The sequence below is a fragment of the Equus quagga genome, chromosome 14 (genome assembly GCF_021613505.1).
Source record: "Equus quagga isolate Etosha38 chromosome 14, UCLA_HA_Equagga_1.0, whole genome shotgun sequence".
NCBI classification, from domain to species: Eukaryota; Metazoa; Chordata; class Mammalia; order Perissodactyla; family Equidae; genus Equus; species Equus quagga.
The window spans coordinates 29,577,950-29,597,121 of NC_060280.1; the positions used below are offsets into that span (position 1 = coordinate 29,577,950).

General features: G+C 54.3%; 1 protein-coding gene and 1 long non-coding RNA gene across 4 annotated transcripts in view; one reads left to right on the forward strand and one right to left on the reverse strand.

Moving 5' to 3' along the window:
• Positions 1 to 3: 3 nt before the first annotated feature.
• LOC124225380 (uncharacterized) lies at positions 4 to 11,730 on the reverse strand. Of its 2 annotated transcripts, none has more exons than XR_006885074.1 (3): positions 11,244 to 11,730; positions 229 to 332; positions 4 to 66 (listed from the first exon to the last, which is right to left on the reverse strand). It is a non-coding gene; the product is annotated as an uncharacterized LOC124225380 (long non-coding RNA). The 2 variants fall into 2 exon arrangements; XR_006885073.1 differs by lacking the exon at positions 11,244 to 11,730 and adding an exon at positions 1,052 to 1,130.
• A 3,045-nt stretch (positions 11,731 to 14,775) lies between these two features.
• Positions 14,776 to 19,172, forward strand: part of SLCO2B1 (solute carrier organic anion transporter family member 2B1) — a 49,849-nt gene continuing 45,452 nt past the window's right edge. Inside the window, exon 1 of one of the 2 annotated variants that reach the window (XM_046685282.1) lies at positions 14,776 to 15,083. In XM_046685282.1, coding sequence (XP_046541238.1) covers positions 15,068 to 15,083 — 16 coding nt within the window. In that variant the 5' untranslated portion in view covers positions 14,776 to 15,067. The remainder of the gene's footprint in view (positions 15,084 to 19,172) is intronic. The other variant, XM_046685283.1, reaches the window with a different exon arrangement.

The window sequence follows — 19,172 nt, forward strand, 5'->3', positions numbered from 1 at the left end:
GTCCCCAAGCAAGAGTAGGGACAGCATCTTGGGGACAGTGGTTGTAGTGGAGACGATGTCCAGGGCCTAGAGGTTGATCAGGAAGAAGTACACAGGCTTATGGAGGCTGGGCTCTATCACCACAGCCACAAAGATCAGTGAGTTCCCCACCAGGATGAGCAGGTAGATTAAGAGGAAAATCAAGAAGACAGGGAAGAAGAGGGATTTGGGAAGAGAGGGGATGCCCACCAGGTAGAAGATGGGTGAGGAGTCCTCTGCTCCGTTACGGGTGGCTTCCATAGCGAGTCAGGGCTGAACGTCTGCAGACAGACACTGGGAACATCAGCACATACCTGGAAACCAGAACAACCAGGGAAACATTAACTAGAACATGCATCTTTTTCTCTCCAACCATGGTCTCAATCCCAACAGTTTCTTTGTTCTTGGAATTTCATAGCACAACCAAGATGCCCAGGATGGTGAGGTGTCTAATGAGCAATGGTCGAAATAGCTGGTCCTGTCTGGTGGGAAAGAGAGGTGGACACAAACACCGGACGGGCTGGCACAGGGCAGGAACACTTACAAAGAACTAGGGCCAGTATCAGTGGCTGCAGGGCCCGGAGATCATCCTCACATATGGAATAAGTTTCTTACGATTAAAACTATCCCATAAAGCAAACGACTGGCTTGAAAAGTAGTGCATTCCGTCTAACAAGAGGTGTGCAATGCTGGGGCCTTTGGCTGAAACATTACAGGGGAGGTTTAATGTTTGGATAGGAGCTAGATTGAAAACCTTTAAGCTGCCTTCTAATCCTAGATCCTTGCTTCTTAATAAAAAAAAAGTATCGTAAATGAACCACATCAATCAGACAGCAGGGTTTGGGGGCAAATTTATTCCACGTGAGAGAAAAAGTCTTGAGAAGCATCCATTTATGTTCAAATAATTAAAAAATCAAGTAGCTTTTTTATTATTTTAAGTAGCTCCTTTAAGGATGTCTCTTGTGGCAGCCTCGCTCCTGCTACCACAAGTGAAGGAAGATTCTGGGTGTGGTAACGTTGATGAAACACTTACCAGCTTTCGCCCACTGTCAGCAGCAGAATCTTGACCGCAGTCATTCGGCGCAAGCCCATCCAGCCCATCAGCAGGTCCTGAGCGGAGTTCCTTCACCTGAGACCTTGTGAAGACAACAGGATCACTGGCCGAGAGTGACGAAGCTAAACCCTGGAGGGAAAACTTACCTACTTTACTCGAAGGTTCCCCCAACTCTACTTACATCCCTCTGAGCCTAGAGGATCATCAATGGCCCCTGGGAAAGACTTCCAGCTCCTGAGCTCCAAGGAAGTGGTGGGAACCCTTCTTCAGGGATGGCTGAAGGAACCGTTTCTGTACAGCTCTGGCTCCAATTCCTCTTCCATGACTCACTCCCTTCTCATCTCACTCCATGTGGGCTGGGATGCTGTGTCTCCTGAATCAGTGTTCTTTGTCGCTACACTTCCACACACGGAGGATTCCCCTTCTGTGATATCGTGTCTTGGGACTGATAGGGAGAGCTGCTTCCTCCCAGGCGCGCTACGGAATGCCGTCTGCTTGACCCGAGAATGGCTTCCCTTTCTGTGTAGCTGCTGCTGGGGCTCTCTGTTGTCTCCGTCTAACGTGGGTGCCCTGTGACCTATCTTTGTATCCTGTCTCTTGGTCAGACCCAGAGACCAACCATCCTGATTTGCCCAGAACTGCCTGGTTTTAGCACTGAGAGTCCCATGTCCCAAAGAATCCTTCAGTCCCAGGCAAACCTGGACGTTGATCACCCTATGAAGGCAGAGGCATGGCATATGCTCTGGCAGAAGGAGGCATTTCCCAAATGGAATCCAAGTTGAAGACAGATTCTCCCCCTGTTGGGAAAAAACAGACTCCAGGGTACTTCCTGGGTCACTCCACTTGTCTTTTCTCCTCCTGGCTGCTGCAGCTCGGCAGGTGTCACTGTTTAGCATCTCATGTCCCCTGCCCTGGAGCCTGCCTTCCTTCCTTGGCCCCAGTTCAGAGGGCACCACAGAGAACTGAGAAGTCTCAGAAGCAGTGTCAGGGGAGAAGACCAAGTGCTCTGCAGACAGTAACTCCACTCCCCAGAGGCTGTCGAAGGAGGTCACCGTGCATCTGTGGCAGCCCAAGCCCCGTGAAGTGAGACTTTCCAACCCACAGAACTGAGCTGAGGGAAGCGTTGGCTCGCTCTCTACCTTGACTAAGTGATCCAGGCCCAGGTTATGTGGACATTCAGATCACTGCCCCTCTCCCCCATGACCCCTTGAGCAATTCCACTTGGTTTTCCAAAACCACCTGCAGCTTCTTCCTCTTCTGAAAAAACCCTTCTCACGTCGCGGAATATGTAAGAGTAGAAAGGTCCCTGCAGATCGCTGAGCTCCTGGTGCTTCTTCACAAACGAAGAATCGGGCTGAGACAGGGATGGGGAGCAGCCCAGCTCAACAGCAGCTCAGCGTCAGACCTGGTCCTGGAAAGCACGCCTCCTGCCTCTGGCCTTGGCCTCGTTCCACCAAGCAAGGCCACTTGGAGAATTCAGAAGCTCTGGTTTCCACATGGGGAGAAATTTGGACAAAGGTTTTATTTTCCTCTCTTCATTTCTTAGGCTAATGTCAGAGAAAACTATAAATTGCTGTTTTGTCCTGAGGGATTTTCAAAGAGTTTCAGATGGACTGCTTACTAAATAGAGGTTCTACACGGCTAGAAAAATGCTCTTTTCAAGAAATGACTTAAGGAAGAGGTGGATGGGGCCCATCTGAATGGGCAAAGGTCATGGCAGCTGGGCCCCGTGGAGCGTCGTACACCTGGTGCCCAAGAAAACCCAGCTCACAGGAAACCCTCAACAAATGTTGTTTAAGAAATGAATTAGTGAATGAAAGGGCTAAACTGAACTATTTCCCCATAACAGACTAGTAGGCAGGGATTTTTATTTTCTTTTATTTTGGCATCTAATTTACACAAACTGCATCTCCCTGAAAGTTGCTGCAATTCTGAGAGGCTGGTCCCTCTGCTGCTTAGACCCACGTGAGCTGGTTGTGTGAGGTTTGCTGGGCAATCACAGAACTTCAGAGCCAGAAGCGTCCTTAAAAGCACGCAATGTAGTCCAATCCCCATTTCCCCCTCTTTTTTGAATAAAAAAGCCCAGAGAAGGGAGTGACTTGCTCAAGGTCACACAGGGAGTTGGTGGCAGAGCTGCCCTAGAAGCCAGACTCCTGCCTCCCTGCCTGGGGCTCCTCAGGGTCTGCCACAGGAGAGGCGCTGACACGTCCATGTCTGGCGGCCGCGGAGGTCTGGCAGCCACCCAGATCATTCTGGGTATTGTTGTCCATGTTTCCCTCACCGGCCTGGGGGTTCCCTGGGACTGGAGATCGGCTCTGACTCCTCTCCTATAAAACCAGCATGTCGATCCAGTCCAGCACCTTCCTTCTTGGTGTGTCCACAGGCAGAGATTGGAACATGGCTGTGCTGACAACCTCAAGGCTTTCTCTCCAGCATTCCTGCAGAAGCAGACAACGCTTGACTCTATGAGAGCTTCTGGCCCTGCTCCCTTCTTGTTGCCAATGGGAAGGGGGAGGCCCAGAGAAGGACCGTGACCTGGCCAAAGTCACACGTTAGCAAACCAGCAGCAGAGCCAGCCAGCCCCGAATGCTACACATTGGGGCAGAAAAATTTTAGCCCATCTCCCTTCTCTTAGAGCCCCTCTCATGGTGGGGTGAGAGACCCTAACTGCTTGACCCCCTAACCCTGCTGTCCCAGAACCTTGTCCCTCCTTGGGTTCTGACCGGCTCCTGGCACTTCCTTTGTAGCCTTCCCACCCACGACCTCTGCAGGACAGCCCAGCTCACCTGCAGCCCAGGCCACTCCAGCTGCTCCCTCCTCTCCATGGAACTGTGCTACCTCAATGGGGAGGACCTGGTTGGGGCTGAGCTTGGTCCCATTAAACCCCCAGACCCTGCCTGTTCGTAGCCTGCAGGGGCCCTGCTCCCTAAGGTCCCCTGCTACTGGGGCCCTGAGTAATGCTTTTCTGGGAACTCCCAAGTGGCTGATTAGCAGCTCCCACTGGTCTTTGCTCATATTAGAACGACAGGATTAATAGTCCTCACTGGGGCGCAGAGCGCTGCGGTCTGTGGAGGCTTTCCCACTCGCTGAGCAACAAGTGGTATCCCCACGTGACAGATGAGGAAACTGAGGCTCAAAGGTGTAAGGGACTGCCCGAGTCACACAGAGAACCAAGGACAAGGCAGGATCTGAGGTCTCAGATTTGCTAATCCAGTCTAACCTCTGAGACAACTGACCCCACTAACGAGAAAAAGGTTGTGAAAATTCTCTCTGTAGATTAAAGTGCTGTGCTGTTGCCCGGGGGATGGGGAGGTGGCGGGAGCTTTGAGTGTTTTGAGGGTAGAGGATCAAGGATGACAGAGCAGAGAGCCACTCAGTTCCCCAAATCTTCACACTCTCTCTCTTGCTTGCTCTCTCCTGCTCGCTCTGGCTCTTTCTTAGATGTCTTATAACTCGAAGTCCAGCCTCCTCCAGGGGGCCTCCTGTGACTTCATCTTCCTCCAGCCTCCAGTGCTCTTGCTTTGGATTAACCAGGCCTGGCTGCCTAGGCTGCCCATTTTAAAGATTAGGAGAACTGAGGCTCATCTTTCATTCCACATTGAATGAAGCTGCCTTTGCACTGGGTGCCTGATCCCAGTGAATTGACACAGCCTAGTGGGGGCAGCCAGTGAAAAAACTGACCAACAGTCATATCCAGTGATCTGTGTTCCTGTAGAGTTGAAGGCCTCAGAGGAGGGGACAAAGCAGGCTTGCATCGCAGAAGACATCTTTCAGCTGGATTGTGAATTATAAGCAGATGAGGAGAGCTCTCCAGGCCAATAAGGCAGGGACAAAGTCAGGAAAGGGTGAAAAAGCAGGCGGTATGTTAGAGAGGCAGATAGAAGTGTGCAGTATATAGGGAGAGACCAGGAATCTCAAAAAATCAGGCAAAAGAGGTCGGCAGGGACCAGAGCGAGAAAGGTCTCGAACTCTAGGCCAAGGAGTAAGAACTCAGCACAAGGACACTGGAGAGCAAGGGCCGGCCTTCAGGCAGGGGACTAACAGTCAGCTGCATGTTTTGGGAAGATCACACCCGCCACCACGTGGAGAACCGATTCCAGTGGGAGAGGCTAGAGGCAGGGCGGCCAGCCAGAGAGCTGGATGGCAAGAGTACTGGGGAGAAGTAACAATGATACTGATGACGGAAGCCGCTGCCCTTTACTGAGCGCTTACTTGTGCCAGTGACAGTGCCCAGGTGGTCACACACTTCATTTCAGTTCATCTGAGCAGAGGTTTTACTACCCTTGCTTTATAAATGAGGAAGCTCAGAGAGGTTAAGTAACTAAGCCTGCTTCAGTCCCTCCTCTCGGCCATCAGTGAGTTGCTGTTAGAATCCCATCCTTCTCCAAGGCCCACATCTTTTAACTATCAAGGATTAGAGAAATCTTCAAGAGGCAGAATAGTCGGAAGATGATGCCCAGCATTCCGGCTCAGGTGATAAGGCAGATGGCAGTGATGTTGACTGAGCTGGAGAACATGGTGGTGGGTGGTGGGCAGGGTAGGTAGGAAGAAGGTTTTGGAGGAAGACAACGAGTTTAGTTTGGGACATGTTGCATTTGAGGAGCCCGTGGGACATCCAAGTGGGGGTGTCCACAGAGTTTTGAGGGTTTAAGTCTGGAGCTCAGGAGAGACAGAGCTGAACCGCAGATAAAGACTGGGAGGTCTCTGCGGTGTGGGGTTAGGGAGAGGGTGTAGAGTGGGAGAGACAGAACCTTGAAGGAAACCAGCATGACACTGAGGCAGGATACAAAGAGTCTGCAAAAGATGCTGAGAAAAAATCCAGACGAGTGAAGCAAAGGCGGGAGAGTATAATATCACAGAGGAGCTCCAAAGGGCACGTGTGGCCAGCAGCAGTAAAAGCCGCTGATGAGACCAGAAGGATGAGAGGTGAAGGTGTCCAGCAGATCCAGCAAGGAAGAGGTCACTGGTGACCTCAGGGTGAACGGTCCAGCAGAAGAGAGGGCGTGGAAGGTTGTGGGCTGGGTAAGTGGAGAGAGAGTGGACAACATTTTCGAGATGTTTGCTGTGAAGAGAAGTGGATGGCTGGAGGGCGAGGAGGGGTCAGGGAGGATTTTGTTGTATTTTTAAACTAGAGATATTTGAGCAGATTCCCCACCATTTGTTGGTGGGAATTAGCCAGGAGAGAGGGAGAGGCGGAAGGAATGGGAGAGGAAGGGATGGTCAACAGAGGAGGAGAAGAGGAGCCTCTGAGCCCAGGGTCTGGACTCCTGGTGAGTCAGGTGGGAGAGAAGGAGGTGAAAAGAAAAAAGAGAGAGAGAGAGTGGATAGAAGCAAGACTGCAGATTTATGGTGCAGGTAGTGGGACAAGTTGCATGCAAGACAACTGTGGTGGGAGAATTTTCGGAAGACGTTGAGGTTGGGGAGAGTTTGTTCTCTACCGAATGCGACTGGGAGGCTGCATGGTGGATCCGTGCTCAGATCTTGGTGCTGGACCAGTTTGGATTCAAGCCTGGCTTTTAGCTCTGAGACTCTGTTTCCTCTTCTGCAGAACGGGGTTCGTTCATTGAGTAAGTACCTCTCGAGTGCAAGCTCTGTGCTAGTGTGCTGCACACAGAGAAGAGGTAAGGGTGAGAGCAGGTGTCGTTAGCATCTCCGCCTAGACTGCACAAGCCCTGCGCCTCTCTCCTGGGACCGGGGCAGGGAGGCCATAACATTCACATTCCAGGTCTCTGCCTTCTCTCCTTAGAAAGTGGGGGGCGGGGAGGTGTCCAGAAACATCTCCAGGAGGGGCCCGCGTATCTCAGGCACATGTTTGAGCTCAGAACATAAGCCGGCCCAAGGCAGTTCCCCGCAGAGCAGGGCCAGCCGCCCTGCGCCCTCCGCTCTGGAAAGTCGGCAGTGGCGTCTCTCTGTCTCACCCCCCTGCTCCTCACCCTCACGGTGCGAGGCTCCGACAGACGCGAGACTGGAAAGGGAAAGTGCCAAGGAAGAAAGGGAAGTTATAAATACGTCCAAGGAGAGCCTAGGCTGCCTTCCTGGCCAGGGCAGGAGGTCCATGGAGCTCTGGGGAGCAGAGTCCAGACTCAGGGCCCACTTTGGGGACCTCCAGCATGTTCATCACCATCACCATCCTTCCCGCCACCAGGAGGCAGTACGACATCAGCTTTGGAGACCAAATGCACTTGGGTTCAAATTCCAGCTCCTCCACTTACCACTCCACGTGGGCAAGTGACTTCCCTTCCCTCTGCCTCTGTCTCCCTTTGTGAAGGGGGCTAGCAGCACCAGCAATATTGGCTGGAGTGCACGTCTAGTGAGAAACTAGGTGAGAGGACTTTGCAAACTGTGAAGTGCTGTGAAAAACTTTTCTATTGCCATCATCACCATAGTCACAGAAAGCCACCCCCTGGATATCTTCCCCTCTGAGGTTTCTCACCCTGGAAGACTGGAGGCAGAGGAACTGGCTGATGGAAAGTTCCCTGAGGGTATGCCCGGCCTGGTCAGTGCTCACTGACCGAGGTCATCTAGGGAACTAGGATATGATCCTGACCACATCCATTTTCTCCTGGAGGGGTCAGGAAACACTTGAGATGGAGGGTTGGAGGTGGTCCTTGATGGATGACTGCTAATGCTGTGACAAAGGGACGGAGGGCAATTGACCATGGGGAATCGCACATACGAAGGCTCCAAGACATGAGCATGAAGAGGAAGCGAGGCTGGTAAGGCAGGTTGTAGGTATGTGATGAGGAGCATCCAACGTTAGGCTAAGAAATAAACTGGGCTCTGAGGAGCAGGGTTAGCTTCCATACGGTTAGGGCTTAGAAAGATGACTCTGGTAGAATGTGGAGGATGGATTGGAACAGGGAAACTGGAGTCACAGCAGAGTTAGGAGGTTTTCCGAAGGTCCAGGAGAGATGAGGAGTGGGCTCTGAATTAAGGGGGAGGGGGAGGGGGAGACAGAGGAATGTGAAGGACAGAAGAGGTGCCACACCGGCCACGGGGATGGAGAGGGGGGGAGGAAGGGTCAGGGAGGGGCCTGACTCCAATGAGAGCAGGGGCGCAGAGCAGGGACCTGGGAGGGGCAGGTTTCCAGGCCCATGAGGAGCTCCTTGCTGAGCCGGAAACGCCTGAGGGACCCCCAGGAAGAGGTGAACATCAAGAGGGCGTCTGGACTGGAGCCGAATCTAGGAGTCACCAGCTGGGGTTCAAGCCCTTCCAGATGTGGGAGGGAAACCTGAGATTTGAGGAGGAAAGTGACACACTCAAGGTCATTTGGACGGTCATTAGGAGAACAGGCCTGGAACCCAGCCAAAGGGGCTTAGCTCAGTTCTTGACAGATGACTGAGTCCTTGAACTCGCCCTTGGAGGCAGTCATGTGACATGGTTCAGGATGTGAGTTCTGGGGCCAGACTGTGTAGGTGAAATCCCGGTGCTGCCTGTTCCCAGCTGTGTAACCTTGGTTAAGTCTCCTAATCTCTTTGTGCCTCAGCTTCCTCATCTGTAAACAGGAGGTTACAGTGGGTAGCTGGGAACATGAACTGAGTCAACGCAAGTAAAGGACTTAGAACAGTGCTTGGCATGTAATGAATGCTGCTCATAATTGTCACGTCCACTTTATAGTTCAGGAAACTGAGGTTTAGAAAAACGAAGTAACTGCCCAAGCCCGCACAGCTGGATGTTAGCAGGCTCAGGCACAGGGGACTCCAAAGACGGGGTTGGTTTGCTGAACCTTCCCCTGTGGCTATTTCTGGAAGATGGTTGATGTTTTGTAACTAAAGAGACAGGAGTGCCCCTCCTGAGGACCCTTAGGAGGAGGTGCTGTGGCCCTCCAGGCTCCCTGTGTGGGCCCAGCTCTGGTTCTGACAGCACCATGCAGCCCGTCTGCTGGAGAGCTCCACCCTGCCCTCACTGGACCCAGGCCAGATCCCTCCGCTGCCCCAGGCAGATACATCTGTGTCCCACCCAGAGGACAGAAAAAGGACAGACATTTAAATAAGCATGGCACCACTTGGTTGGTGACAGAATTTTAGACTTGAGTGTCAGGAACAGTTGGAGGGAGGGAGTCTAGGAAAAGTGTGTGTGGAGTGGAGGGAGTAGGTGTGTTTGGGGTGGATGTGAGAAGGAGAGAACCAAGCAAAATGCAAACCGACGTCGCTCTGAATAAACAGCAGTGATGAAAACCAGGGAACCTGTTCTAGCCCTTCCCAGGACAGCTGGAACAGAGGCAAGCGGGGCGTCCTACTCTGGCCCAGACTGGCCCTGACGCCAGACAGAATTCCCCTTGCCTGTGCACTTCCCACAGGAGCATCTCTGGAGGGCCAGCCTGGCCGGGAAGCCGCTGGCCGAACTCACTCTGCTCCCTGCCCTCCCGTCTCCAGGCTCATAACCCGTCAGGAGAGGAAGTGACTCATCTTCCTAGATGCAGCTCAGGCGAGCTTCCCCAGCAACTGTCACAAACTCTGCCCAAGTCACAGACATGAATCTGGGCCATAACGGGCCCGTGGGTTTCTGCAGATAACCCACACGGTGCGGCTGCTTTTACTTTCCAGAGCAGTTTCCTCAAGAGAAGAAAAGCATAGTAAGATTTGTTGAGTGCTTATGACCCACCTACCAGGCACCGTGCAGAGCAAGTGCATTTCTCAGCTCCATCCTACAGCTGAGAAAACAGAGGCGGAAAGAATTAAGTAACACATGGGCACGGAGTTTCAGTTTCAGAAGATGAAAAAGTTCTGGAGAGGGATGGTGGCGATGGTTGCACAACAATGTGAATGTGCTTTAATGCCACCGAACTGTACGCTTAAAATGGTAAATTTTGTCTTGTAGATATTTTACCACAATAAAAAGAAAAACCAACCCACAAACAAAGAATTCAGTAACACAGCTTCCCAAGTGAAGAAGCCAGGAGTCACAGCCGCGCAGTCCTGCCCCAAAGCCTTGCCCTTGACCTCCTGCTATTTCACCTCACTTGCAAGTGGAGATACTGATCTGGCAGAAGACAGAGAGACAGGGGCACTCCACGTCAGGCTGAGAAAAGTGGGTTGATCCTGAGCATGCTCAGGGGGCAGGGTTTAAGCAAGGAGGGGCAGGGTCAGATTTAACGCTTGGGAAGTTCTCTCCGGCTTACAAGAAGGTGGGCTGGAGGGTGAGGCTGGAGGTGGGAAGGAGCGGCCCAGACAAGAACTGCTGGTGGCCTAGACCAGGGCAGTGACTGCACTCACGGGATCCTTCTGGCCGGTCTATTTCAACCTCCTCTGACAGTGGTCCTTCCAGCCCCCTTTCCCTGACTGCTGTCTTGGAGGACAAGCGGGTGGCCCAGACCTCCTCTCTGGTCCCCAGGGGGCAGTGTTGCAAAGCCTTCAGAGAGTTGAGGCCCAGGTCCCAACTACCTGCCGCTGAGGGGGCGGATGCTCGCTCCCCTCTGTGTCCTCTCCCAGCCTTCACCGCACCCCCTCCCCCACATCCTCTCTCCCAGGAGCCAAATTATTAATAACTGTAATCTCTCATGCCCCACACTTGACGCTTTACAAAGGCAGTGGTACATCCATTAGCTCACGTGATCCTTCCCCAAAGACAGGGGCACCGCAGAATGAGATCCTTCCTCTTACCCCCCAACATCATTTTACAATAAGGAAACCAAGGGCCAGGCAGGAAATGGGACCTGACCAACGCCAGTGTGTTGGTGGCAGAGCCAGGCTGGGGACCGTGGGCCAGCCAGTGCTCAGCCTGGACCTCGTGAGAGGGCACAGCCCTGCGGCACTCACGGACAGCAGCTGCTAACGCCAGCACCTGCCTGCCGAGCCCCGATTTTGCCCTTGAGCTCCCTCCCACCTCAGGGGGCCCTCCCACTGATTTATTCCCACAGCGTTGTCAGTCAGGTCAGACGGAACTGGTACACACCTAATTTAGTTCCTCCTCATCCTCTGCCTCCAGAATTATGAGAGTCATTGCCATTGCCATCATCACCATATCAATAATGGCTCGTGTGTGCTCAGCTGTCTGAATTTAGCAAGCAATAATCCATCCATCAGCTCATCTGAGCCTCATGATAGCCCTGGGAAGGTATTTCACAGACAAGGGCACTGAGGATCAGAGAGGGCAAGTGACTAGCCTCAGGTCACCCAGCTAGACCTCAGGGAAGTTTACAGTCTCCCAGGAGAGAGAACTACGCACATACCGACTTGAAGACAGGGCGAGGTGATCCAGTTTAGTGCAGCCCCACCAGGAGGATTCCTGTCATCACAATTTTACAGATGAGGAAACAGTCTCAGAGATCTTCTTACTGGGTCAGGATTGAACTGCCTGACCCCCAAGCTCATGCTCTTTCTAGGGCACAGGGCTGCCACTGTCAGGGGGCGATGCAGAGTTTCTGGCAGAGTAGTTTTCTCTCCAGTCTGGAGGTTGAGGCTGGTGGGAGGTGGAGGCAGCTGGACTCAGAGGAAGGCTGCTGTCGGGCAAAAAGGCTCCCCGAGGATGAGGCTCCAGGTGGAATTTAAGCTGTAGAGAAAGTGCAGCACGGACCATGCGAGGCTGGGTGGGCTGGGGGAGACAGGGGCTGTACTGAGGCCAAGTGAGTGGGGCTGAGAAGCCAGGCGCACTTCCAGCTGCCTGCAGACCTGTGCTTCTCCTCAGCTGGTGGGGAAATTTGCTGTATTTTGACCCAGGAGCCATGCCAACAAAGAAAGGGAAAGTCCTGAACCCTCGGCAGGATGAAGTCTGTTTCTCATCTACCAACGAGAGAAACTACAGCCCAGGGAGAGACAGTGACTTCCCTGTGGTCATGACACAGCAGAGCCTGCCCCTCTCCCAGCTCAGTCTCCTAATCTGGAAAAGGGAAGGGTTGAATTAAATGAGCCCAAGTTCCTTCCCGCTCTGACCTTCTGAGGATCAGGCGTCCATCTTTGCCATCCTTGGCTCAGATCCCAGCCCTTGCTGTATACTCGACACATAGCCCTGGGCAAGTCACGTGGCCTCTCTGAGTGTCTGCATCAGTGTCAGTGTCATGGCGGAAATAAGTATGACATGTCTTCCTTGGGCAGATTAAATGGGCCCCGCATGGGAGCATGTCTGCACAGCTTGGGGTCTGGCCCCCAGGCAGCATCTGGGGATGGAGACGGCTGCGGCTCTGCCTGAGGCCCTCGCTTGACTGCCTGGCCTAGCGCTCATTTATAGATATCCGCTCCCCAGCTGCCAGGCCAAAGGGAAGTGGGAGCAAAGGTGCTGAGGTGGCGGTTTGGAGCCTCGCTCAGGAACGAGCCTCTGGCCACTCTTCCCCTTCGCGCCCCTGCCCCCTCTCCTGGGCATCCTCACAGCGGTCCTCCCGACAGTCCTGAAGGGGGGCGGGTTGACGTCACAATCTCCATTTAACAGATGAGAAGACTGAGACTCAGGGAGGAGAAAACACTTGCTCGAGGTCCCAGAGCAAGGTCACAACAGAACTGGCACCAGAACTGAGGTCATTAGTCTGGAGCCCAGGACTTCCCTTGTACCCAAACTCAGAGAGTTCTATAAAATGAAGTCTCTAATTTTGCCTGGTTTGCAAAAAGGCATTTCCCTACGTGGGTTGACATAAAGAGGGGGAGGAGGGCTTGGCTTCTGCAAACAGCCCTGGGTTCTACGAACAGTGCCAGGCTCGGCATGAGACCCAGGACTGTGCGAACAACTTGCAGCCTGGAAGCTACAGAGCGCTGCAAACCGTGCCAGGCTTGCCGACAGCATGGGACTCTCCAAAAGAAGTCAGGTTTCGCACACTGCGGGAATCCACAGATGGGGATGCGATCCACACACATCGTGGGACTGTGTAAAATGCACAGGGCCCAGCAAACACCATGCTGGCAAGTGGCAAGGATGCTTGCAGACTGGCTTGGTCGAACCTCCAGCCTGGGCCACCTGGACCTCACGGCAGGATTAGCCCAAGCATTAGCCTAAGTCCCAGGGCTCCCAGGTACCTGGCCCCTGCTCCAATTCCACAGCTGAGTTCCGGAATATTCTTGGACCAGGTTCTGTCAGCCTAGGGAGGCTGAGGTGATAAATGAGGACCACTCCTGCCTGAGGTTCCGGTATGTTCCATGCCCTGTGGGGTGTTGTGCGTTGTTGCACTCAAAGATTGATGAGATGAACTTAGCCAGCAAGCTGGTCCTAGCACGTACCCAGACCAATCTAGGTGTAGAACTTCGTCAGCCTCTGAGGCCAAGATGGAGGCAACTGAGCTTCCAGAAGGTCTAAAGGGACCTTCCCTGTCTCAGCCGTGCACCTGCACTCTGGAAGTTTGCAGCTCTGCCAACCTCTGTGAGGATGTGCCGTGCTGACTTCAGTCTGAAGGATTTAGAGAGACTCCATTTGATTTTCTCAAGCAGGATCAGGGGCTGGTCTTTCCATCAACCCAAGCCAACCATTGACCTTCCCCAGGGCGGTGTTCACGCATTCACACATCTGATTTCTCAAAGACTCATTCGCCCAAAAGCATCTATTGAGTGCCTACCCTGTGCCAGCCTGGTCTGCGATTGTTTCAGATACTACCCGCTTCCTACTAACACCCTCACACAGCCATGAGAGCCAAGTGGGGCTGATGCGTATTTCTCTAGCACAGCACCCCAAAAGTGGGACCTCAAACCCACACCCCCGTTGCATGCGAAGACCCTAGTCCTGGATCTGGGTCAGGTTCACTTCTGTGTCTTGGATTTGGGGAAATCCAGAGGTCTTCCTCAGAAAATATAGCCTGGTTGGAGGAAAAAACCTGATTCTAGTATCAGAGGTTCAAAGTTCATCATGGTCCCACCTACGACGAGCTGGGTGAGCTCTGGGCAGTTTCCAAGAATCAACGCCTTATCTGTGAAATGGCATAAATAACTCACCTAGGGGCCAGCAGGAGGGCCTCAGGTGGGAAAGCGCTGGGGCAGCTGGGCTTTCTCTCCTGCCACCCTGTTTGGAGCCCCGCCTCAGCCGCTCCCTTCTCGGAACCCCAGGCCTTCAGGCTTGGCTTCTGTCTCGCTCACTGAACTCACACAGCAGCCCCGCAGGTGAGGAATGTTATCCTTCTTTGTAGATGAGGGAACTGACTTTCAGAGAGGTGCAGGGACCTGCCTCAGGTCACTCGGCCAGTGATTGACAGGGCTGAGATGGGATCTAGGTCTGTCTGGCTCCAAGGCCTCCATCCTCAGTCCTCAGTCCAGAAAACTGCGAATTTCATGTTTGTTCTTCTGCACTCCCCTCCCCATCACCGAGATGGAGTCTCCCCAAGGCGGGCTGGCCTTTGTGATTCCAGTAGTCAGAGTCCCTCTTTGCTGGGGATCCTTGGAGCTCAAAGAGGAGACGAGGTTCAGTGAGAAAGGATGAGAGCTCAAGAGGGACAGTGGTTCAGTGAAGGATGGCAGTGGGGGAACAGGGACTCACCATGGGGCTCATGGAAGGTGACAAAAGTTCTGTGAGGGGACAAGAGCTTAGTGGGAGAGGAGCTCAGATCAAGAATGGGAACACAGTGAGGAGACTGGAGAATCAGGACTGAACGATCCCAGGGCTTGAGGAGACCCAAGACATTCCCTCTACTCCCGCCTCTCCACTGCCAACAGAGCAGGAGAAAATATCCCAGCCAAGAGGCTGGAAGGAACTGGCTGAGCGGGGGAGACAGCAGCCTCCTCCCATCAGTGGGGCTGGATCTAAACAAACCCAGCCTCCTATTCAACTCTGCCCCAGCTGCCCCCGCCAGAGATCAGAGGGATTCACAGAGAGGGAAGGAACAAGTGACCGAGGGAGACAGGCGCTTGGAGAGTAGGGTCAAGTTGAACAGGACTTCCTAACCCAAACCTGGGAGAGGTGGCTGCTATCCAGCGTGGCCCAAGAGGCACCAGCCTAGCGTGTGGAGTCCCCACGTTCGCACAGCCCTGCGCTGTGGCTCGCGGCTGCTGTCTCCAGGAGCTCCCGATAAGGTCTCACTCCATTTCTCCTGCTCAGCTCCTGTCTTGAAACTGCAATAGGGGCTGGAACTCACTGCACGCAGTGGTCATGGGACCCAGGATAGGTAAGTGTGGATGAAGTAAGGGAGGGGTGTTGGGAGGGAGTCTGGGGACCATGTTCCCAGCGTAGAGGGAGAGGCTTCAGAGCCAAAATGGGTGTCTTGGGTGGAGAAGGGGGTCCCCCAGTGTCCTACACAGAGTCAGGAATATGGCCGGACCCAGTGAAGGTACATTGCATGAATGAGTGAATGACCTGAGAGGCAGGAAGGGACGCTGTTTACTCAGCTGGAGGCAAGGAACCCAGCCTAACCTCTCCGATGAGACAGAGAGGGTGATGGAAAGGGAGGCTCCCGAGCCCCTCACCACCCCTGTTCTCCCTCTCTGAAGACAGCAGATAGAGACAGACAAAGCAGAGAAAAACAGAGAGAGAGAGAAGAATAGTCAGAGACAGAGCAAGTTCGGAGACGTGCAGAGTCAGACAAAGGCCTGGATGGAAGGAGGAAACAGTGAGAAGACGAGGACCAACAGGTGTCTGCAGGAGCGTGCTGGAGAAGGAAATGAGAGCAGCCCAGAGAGAGGGCTGCAGGAGAGACCGGGAGCACTAAAGAGAAGCAGAGACAGTGTGAGAGAGAACCAGACAGAGACAGAGAAGGAGAAAGACAGACAGACAGACCTGCAGACGGAGAAACAGGAACATCAGCACAGAAGAGAAGTGGAGTCAGAGAGAGACCTGCAGAGACCTCTGTGCATGCGTTGGCCGTGGGGTGGAGAGGAGGCCAGAGGGGAAATGTCTTAAAGTCTTGAGGAGCCAGGCCTGGAGCCTGGCCAAAGCACCATGTGGAGAGGGCGGTGGTTCTGGGAGCAGAGCGCCCAGCTGAGCATTTCTTGGGCAGGCGGAGGGAGGTAGAAGAAACAAAGGGTGTTTAGACAGAGTGGCCTTCTGGGCTGGACACCCTGCGGCCATCACCTCTGGCCTTCCTCCAGCTGCCTGTCCTCCGCTGCCTGAGTTAGACTCACACCCACTCAGACAGGGCCAGACTTGCACCCCTGAGCGTGGCAGTCAGGGCTTCATGGGCGGAGCAGGCAGACACAGCTGTGTTGCAGCCATAACTTGGGGGTGGTGACATGGCAGGAAAGGTGGGAGTGGATGCTTCCTCTGGGGGCCTAGCAGGAGAGATGACAATGAGGTCAGATTTGGGTGGGTTGATTTGGAGATTGACCACTGACAAACCAAACTCCGGATCCACCTTGGCTTGCTACAGGATGGGAGGGTTGATGATCCTATGGGTATGGAAGAAACTAGACTTTGGCTGTACTGCATCTGCCCCCTGTCTCCTGTCCCCAAGACTGTTATTCTGACCTCTGCAGAGCTCAGCTCTGCAATATTCTCTAGCTGCCCCCTACCTCCCATACACACAGCAGGAGGCTGACCCCAGTGTCTGCCCACCAGCCACCAGAAGCCACCTCTGGCCTGGCTTCCTGAGCCCTGCCCTGAGTGGTGGCCAGGTTTCCCCTGTTCTCGCTTTCTGGTGTGAGGGCGCTCTGAGGAATGTGGGAACTCAGGCAGGATACAGAGCCTGGAGCCTGGGAAGAGTCCTGGGCTCAGCTCCCAACCCCAGAGAGAGGGGCCAGCTGGCCCAGCCCGGGGGCAGTCAGATCTGGCACCCAGCGGGGCCCCACCGGCAACTCACCACGTGCCCTTAGGCAACAGGCAGAGCTTCCTTGTCTGTGGGGGAGGGGCTGGAGAAAATGGTTTCCCAAGGCCCTTCTCATCCCCTTTGGTGATTCCGAGCAGCTGCTCTCCCACCTCAGCACCTTTGCTCAGCTTTATCTCCACCAGGAAAGCACCTGCCCACATCCCCTTCTGGGGAAATTTGCCCTGTTTTCCAACTCTTCCGAACACCAGCTCCTCCAGGAAGCCTTCCAGAGGGATTCTCCAAACTGAAAGTCACCTCTCCCCCGTATGCTATTTGACCCCTATTTGCGGCTCATCCTTCCTTTTCCTGGTGTTGCCTCTATTGTTCTCTCCGGCCTTTCTGGGTTCAAATGTGAGCCCATCCAGGTGGGGCGAGGGAAAGAACCAGCAGTGCTAGGTTCAAATTTCGGCTCTGCATCACTGGCTTTAGGAGAATGCAGTGACAAGCTCTAACGCTTTATAAAAGGTGAGGAAACATGCTCAGAGGGCAAGTGACTCAGCGAGGTCACCCAGCAAACAAGCAGGAGAGTGGGGGCCAGAATCCAGATCTGCCTGATGCCGAAGCTCTTTCCTCTTTGTGCCATTGCCCTTGGGGCTTCCCCTTTCCTTCCGCAGACCTCACACTGGTGAGGGGCCACCTGCCTTGGGTGCTTCTCCACTGGCTCCAGGCAAAGCAAGCTGTTCTCTGGGTGTTACAACTGGGGAGTGGGCAGGGGGAGGCTGAGTTATTTTCTCCCAGCTGGGACTTGCCGGCTGGGCCAGAACACAGGCAGCTGTGAACCAGTTGGTGAGCTTGCCTAAACCCCACAGTTGGGTGCCAGGCATCCACTCCCCAGTCCACTTCTGTCCCTTACTGGGTCTCCCTTTCTCCATCTGTGCAGTAGATGGACAGGTTGGCCAAGGCAGTCACTTGGTCCCTTTCAGTGCTGAGAAGCCCTGTCTTCTGTCTCTAGAGGGAGCCGTGGAGCAGAGGCCTCTCTGTAGGGGCAGGGCCGGGTCTCCTCATCAGTGTTACGGGGCCTTGGCTATCTCCAGGTGCCAGCCTGGGCCTCAGCCACACCCTGGGGGTGCGGAAGAAGTAACCTTGGTCCCTGCCACCCCTCAGGGGCTGCAGCCCAGAGCCCGAAGCACTAATGCTTGAAAGGATGGAGAGAGAACAATGCCCGCCTCACCAGCCTGGGAGCTCCCTGGGAGCAGGGCTTGATTTGATCCATTCCTGAGGCCCCAGAACTCACACAGGCTGGGCAGAGGTGGCGCATTGAGTGCATAAGTCCTCCTTCCTCTCCAAGCCCCCCATGACATTCCTTCCCTCCCTCCAGCTGTTTTGGAAGCCTCTAATCTAGGACTGGAGACTCCTGATATGGCGCTAGGTGGGGCACAATGGGGCCCTTAGGGAGTAAACGTGAGCATAGAGCAGATGAGCTGGGACTAGTGGCTGGGGGAGGTGACACGGCCTTGGCCAATGCCTCCTATCTCTGAGCCTCAGGCTCCACATTTAGGCCTAAGGACACTGGCCTGCATCCCTTATGGGCTCAGGGCTCACCCTCCCCCCAGGTTCTCATCATTTTTTAGGGTCATCTTGGGTCTAGATGGGGTAACTGGGGCCAGAACCAGGAACAGAAAGTCCCAGCACAGGGTCCCTGACCCAGCCTGGAAACCACCAGAAAGTGCTTGGCCTCCTCCTCCCCCCTACACACATCTCCCTCAAGAAGCAGCGCCTGGGAGGCCTGCAACAGCTGGCCCTCAAGCATGCGACTGTCTTCCCAAGAGACCACCCAAGGGTCCCGCAAGGAGGAATTTCCCAAAGATGACAGCCAAGCCCAAGACCGGAGACCCCCCTGCCTGCATTTGACTCTTCCTCCTCCAGAAGCCCCTCCAGGCCACTCTGGGAATGGGAGCACTTGGCCCCACCCTGCAGCGCTCCACCCCAGCAGGCCTCCTGCCACCCCTGCTAGACACCTCAAGGAGGTCACGCCCACCCCTACTAAACGTTATTCTCTGGCCCCAGTAGATGCTCGCCATTCCCCAAATTCATCCTGTTCTTTTCCACCCTCAGCCTGTGCACATGCTGTTCTCTCGGCCTGGAGCGTCCATCCTTCCAGCAAACCACTTCTCATCTTTCAGGGCCTGACCCAGCTTAGAAACATGATTGTTGAATTGAGCTAAACGGAATGAGGGAGAAGAGAAGGCCGGGCGGGGGAGGCCTGCTGGGGTGGAGCGCTGCAGGGTGGGGCCAAGTGCTCCCATTCCCAGAGTGGCCTGGAGGGGCTTCTGGAGGAGGAAGAGTCAAATGCAGGCAGGGGGGTCTCCGGTCTTGGGCTTGGCTGTCATCTTTGGGAAATTCCTCCTGGCAGGACCCTTGGGTGGTCTCTTGGGAAGACAGTCGCATGCTTGAGGGCCAGCTGTTGCAGGCCTCCCAGGCGCTGCTTCTTGAGGGAGATGTGGTTAACCATTGTGG